Below are 5058 nucleotides of genomic sequence, written 5' to 3' on the forward strand. Positions count from 1 at the left end.
ATGGCTGCTAGCTCCAAATCATAAACTGGATAATTCTTCTCGTGAATCTTCAACTGTCGCGAAGCATAAGCAATAACCTTGCCATTCTGCATCAACACCGCACCAAGTCCAATACGAGATGCGTCACAATAACTGGTATATTGCCCTGAACCTATGGGAAACACCAACACCGGCGCCGTAGTCAAAGTTGTCTTGAGATTCTGAAAGCTCGCCTCACACTCGCTCGACCACCTGAACGGGGCACCCTTCTGGGTCAACCTAGTCATCGGGGCTGCTATGGATGAAAACCCCTCCACAAACCGACGGTAATAACCTACCAAGCCCAAGAAACTTCGGATCTCTGTAGCTGATGTGGGTCTAGGCTACTCCATGATTGCCTCAATCTTCTTAGGATCTACCTGAATACCCTCTGCTGATACAACATGACCCAAGAAAGCAACTGAACTCAACCAAAACTCACATTTCGAAAACTTAGCATATAATTGACTGTCTCTCAGAGTCTGAAGAACGACTCGAAGATGCTTCTCATGCTCCTCTCGGCTGCGGGAGTAGATCAAAATTTCATCAATGAAGACAATCACAAAGGAATCCAAATAAGGCCTGAACACCCGGTTCATCAAATCCATAAATGCTGCTGGGGCATTTGTCAGCCCAAATGACATCACTAAAAAGTCATAATGCCCGTACCGAGTGCGGAAAGCTGTCTTAGGGATATCGGATGCCCTAATCCTCAACTGATAGTAGCCAGATCTCAAATCAATCTTCGAAAATACCTTGGCACCCTGAAGTTGATTAAATAAATCGTCAATCCTCAGCAATGGATACTTGTTCTTAATGGTGACTTTGTTCAACTGCCGATAATCTATACACATCCTTATCGATCCATCCTTCTTCTTAACTAACAACACCGGCGCTCCCCAAGGCGAGACACTAGGTCTAATAAAGCCCTTATCAAGCAAATCTTACAACTGCTCCTTCAATTCTTTCAACTCTGGTGGGAGAGAAATGGGTTGAGTGCTCGGAGCCAAATCAATGTAAAAGTCAATATCCCTATCGGGTGGCATCCCCGGCAGGTCTGCAGGAAATACCTCGGGAAACTCCCAAAAAACTGGCACAGAATCCATAAAAGGAACCTCAGCACTAGAATCACGAACATAAGCAAGATAAGCTAAACACCCCTCTCGATCATATGCGGAGCCTTCATATAAGAGATAACCCTGCTGGTAGAATGACCAGGAGTCCCTCTCCACTCCAATCGAGGCAACCCCGGCAATGCTAAGGTCACGGTCTTGGCATGACAATCCAATATGGCATGATAAGGTGACAGCCAATCCATCCCCAAAATAACATCGAAATCCACCATATCGAGAAGTAGGAGATCTACACTAGTCTCAAGACCCCCAATAACAACCATAAATGAACAATAGATATGATCTACAACAATACAATCACCCACCGACGTAGACACATATATGGGAGCACTCAAAGAATCACGAGGCACAACCAAATATGAAGCAAAATAAAAAGACACATAGGAGTATGTAGACCCTGGATCAAACAGAACAGAAGCATCTCTACTACAAACCGAAATAGTACCTATGATAACAGCATCGGAGGACTCGGCCTCAGGCCTAGCTGGAAAAGCATAACATTAGGGCTGGGCCCCACCACCCTGAACTATATCTCTGGGACGGCCTCCTGCTGGCTAGCCTCCACCTCTAGCGGCCTGACCTCTACCTCTAACGGCCTGACCTCCACCTCTATCGGGCTGACCACTACCTCTGGCTCCCTAACCCCTACCTCTAGCTGGTTGGGCAGGTGATGCCTGAATCATGGTACGAGAACTCTGCTGCTGCGATTGAGCACCCACTAATCTCGGACAAGCCCTCCGGATATGCCCATACTCACCACACTCAAAACATCAATCTGAATACTTCAGCTGGGGAAACTGATACTGACCCTGACGAGCCGACTGACCGCAATAATAACTCTGTAAAGGAGGTGCTCGGATAGCAGCTGGCGGTGCACTATGGGCTGGCTGTCCTAAAGGAGGTACATAAGGACCACGACCCCCTAAAGCTCCGTGAGATGTCTGAAGTGCTGAATGAAATGGCCTGGGAGGATGGCCCCCACCAAAAGTACCTCGACCACCAGATGAGGTCCCACTGAATCCACCGGTCAGACCCCTGACCACTACCCTGAGATAAAACCATCTCAACTCGTCTGGCCACATTGGCCGCATCCTGGAAAGAAATCTCACTCCCTGTCTCCTTAGCCACCTGCAATCCGATAGGCTGAGCGAGTCCCTCAATAAATCTCCTCACCCTCTCTCTCTCTCTCTCTCTCTCTCTCTCTCTCTCTCTCTCTCAGTGGGGAGTATAAGAGGAGCATGACGGGCCAAGTCAATAAATCTGGTCTTGTACTAATTGACGATCATAGAACCCTACTGAAGGGGCTCAAACTGCCTCCGATAGTCCTCTATCTGAGTGACAGGGAGAAATTTCTCCAGAAATAGCTGAGAAAACTGATCCCAAGTCAAAGCAGGCGACCCAGCTGGTCTAGCCAAAAAAAAATCTCTCCACCATTTCTTGGCGGAACCTGACAAGCGAAAAGCAGCAAAGTCGACCCCATTGGTCTCCACTATCCCCATGTTCTGTAGAACCTCATTACAACTGTCCAAATAGTCCTGGGGATCCTCTGAAGATGTACCGCCATAGGTAGTAGTGAAAAGCTTGGTGAACCTGTCCAACCTCCACAAAGCATCTGAGGACATAGCTGATCCATCATCGGTCTGTGCTATAACACCCGGCGGAACTACCCCAACTGGCTGAGCTGCTGGAGTCTGAAACTGGAGAGCCATCTGCTTCGGAGTGTGAGTAGCGGGAGTCTGTGCTCCTCCCCCAGCCCGAGATACGGCTGGTGCTACGGGAAGTATGCCTGCTTGAGTGACACTCTCCATAAGGCCTACTAGACGGACTAGAGCATCCTGGAGTATCGGGGTAGCGATGAACCCCTCTGGAACCTGAGCTGGGCCCGCTGGAACAGTCTGGGCCGAAACCTCATCATCAAACTCTAACTGAGGCTCCACCACTGGTGCTGCTGCTCTGGGCTGAGCCCTGCCCCTACCTCGGCATCTAGCACGGCCTCGTCCCCTGCCCCTCGTAGAACCTGCCACTGGGGGCTCGGGCTGCTGATTAGCTGATGAAACGGTACGCGTTCTCGCCATATGCGAAAGAATAGAGTAGAGAGTTCAATTATCATTGAGAGATCAAACCGCACGACAGAGATGAATAGAAGCGAAACTGTTTCTAACTCTGTAGCCTCTGGGGATAAGCACAGACATCTCCGTACCGATCCCTCAGACTCTACCAAGCTTGTCCGTGAATTGTGAGACCTAAGCAACTTAGAGCTCTGATACCAACTTGTCACGACCCGAATTTTCCACCGCCGGGGCCGTGATGGCGCCTAACATTGTACCCGCTAGGCAAGCCAATGTTGCAGAATATCTTACCTCTTTCCTTTACCTCTTAAATATTTAAGACTTAACAAAAGTAATTCAGCGAAACTAAATGCGGAAGGAAACAGTTTAAAAGCTTATGTTTATACAAAATACGAAAATCGAAATAAATTCCACCTAGAACTGGCGTCACAACTCAAGAACAGTCTACGAATACTACAAATAATAGTCTGAATGAAAAGTTTAAATCTGTCTCGAAAGTAGATAAAACAGAAATAAGTAGGATAGAAGGGGATGCCAGGGCCTGCGGATGCCTGTAGGACTACCTTGGGTCTCTTATGGACTGAAGGAAGCAACCTCAAACTCTAATCAACCACTAGCTCCGTAATCTTCATAGGAAATGCAGAGTGCAGTATCAGTACAACCGACCCCATGTACTAGTAAGTGCCGAGCCTAACTTCGACGAAGTAGTGACGAGGCTACGGCGGGGCATAACAATATTACTACTCTTTAGAAATGGGAATCGAGAGGAGCTTTTGGTTCAAGTGAATTGCCAAAAAAACCAAGTTAAGAATAATCAAGCAAACTCTCTGTTCAGAGGGTAATTAGGTCATTCAAACATCTACAAATACACGTGGGTCCCACTTAATTTGTCTTCACGCGTTCAATTTGCATCACTTTCTGTTAACATAGAAAAGGAAAATATGGGCCCCACTTGATAGGTGGATCTCCTTGAAGTTCATTTGGCATTTATATTGTTTAGATTGAAAGAAAGTTAACACACCTTATTTGAAGTCTATAATGAATATTAGACCCTCTGACATTATTGTTCTTTGAATGTCAAATTATACTTGAAATATGAGCCAATCAAATAAGATTAAATTTAAAATAATTTAGTCAAATTAGTCATTAGCGTTATAATGTTATATCGTTTCAAACATCTTGTCAGTAACTATATTTATTAGAAGAGAAAAATAAAAAAAGATTATCTTTTGCTTCATTCAGTTGTTTGAAAAGAAAAGATACTTAAATCGAGAAAAGTTATTATTAAAATAATATCATGTGCCTTAAGTATTTAGGTCTGACATTATGAGCATTAAGTATTTAGGCCGCTTATCCTCCTTTTCCTATAGACACATTTTTGAACTACTATTATTATTAATATATGTATTAAGGTACTACATATTTGATACCTTTTATATTTTTACTGTTAAAGCTTTACGACGATTGGGGAGCTCAAATTCCATAAGATCATTTAATTTAATATTGAAGTTTGAAAGATAATGCAATGAGAAGTATTTTCCTTTTTCAAAGTTAATGAAATAAAGGATGGCAAAAATTTAAAAAATCTGATAAAGGAAGAATCACTAAGTATACACAAAAACTAATTATTTAATGTGAAATATCATATTAGTCATAACATTATTTACTAAAAGAAGACAGTAAGTCAATTATCTCTTTCTAAACTATTAAGATTATTCATCGAAAAAAGTACAGTAGGAAAAATTTGAAACTCAACGTGCTTTACATTTATAACCAAACATAATAAGGGTATTTTTGAGTGCTTAAAAAATCTGATAAGGAAAGAATCACTAAGTATG

The 5058-nt window shown here is 43.8% G+C and overlaps 1 protein-coding gene across 1 annotated transcript; it reads right to left on the reverse strand.

The window, feature by feature from the left end:
• LOC109228255 (RNA-directed DNA polymerase homolog) lies at window positions 453-872 on the reverse strand (the record flags this gene model as incomplete). Its single annotated transcript, XM_019393412.1, has 1 exon — window positions 453-872. A coding segment is annotated over exon 1 (420 nt), but the record flags the coding sequence as incomplete, so codon positions are not given.

The sequence above is a fragment of the Nicotiana attenuata genome, chromosome 6, assembly GCF_001879085.1.
Source record: "Nicotiana attenuata strain UT chromosome 6, NIATTr2, whole genome shotgun sequence".
Lineage (NCBI taxonomy): Eukaryota > Viridiplantae > Streptophyta > Magnoliopsida > Solanales > Solanaceae > Nicotiana > Nicotiana attenuata.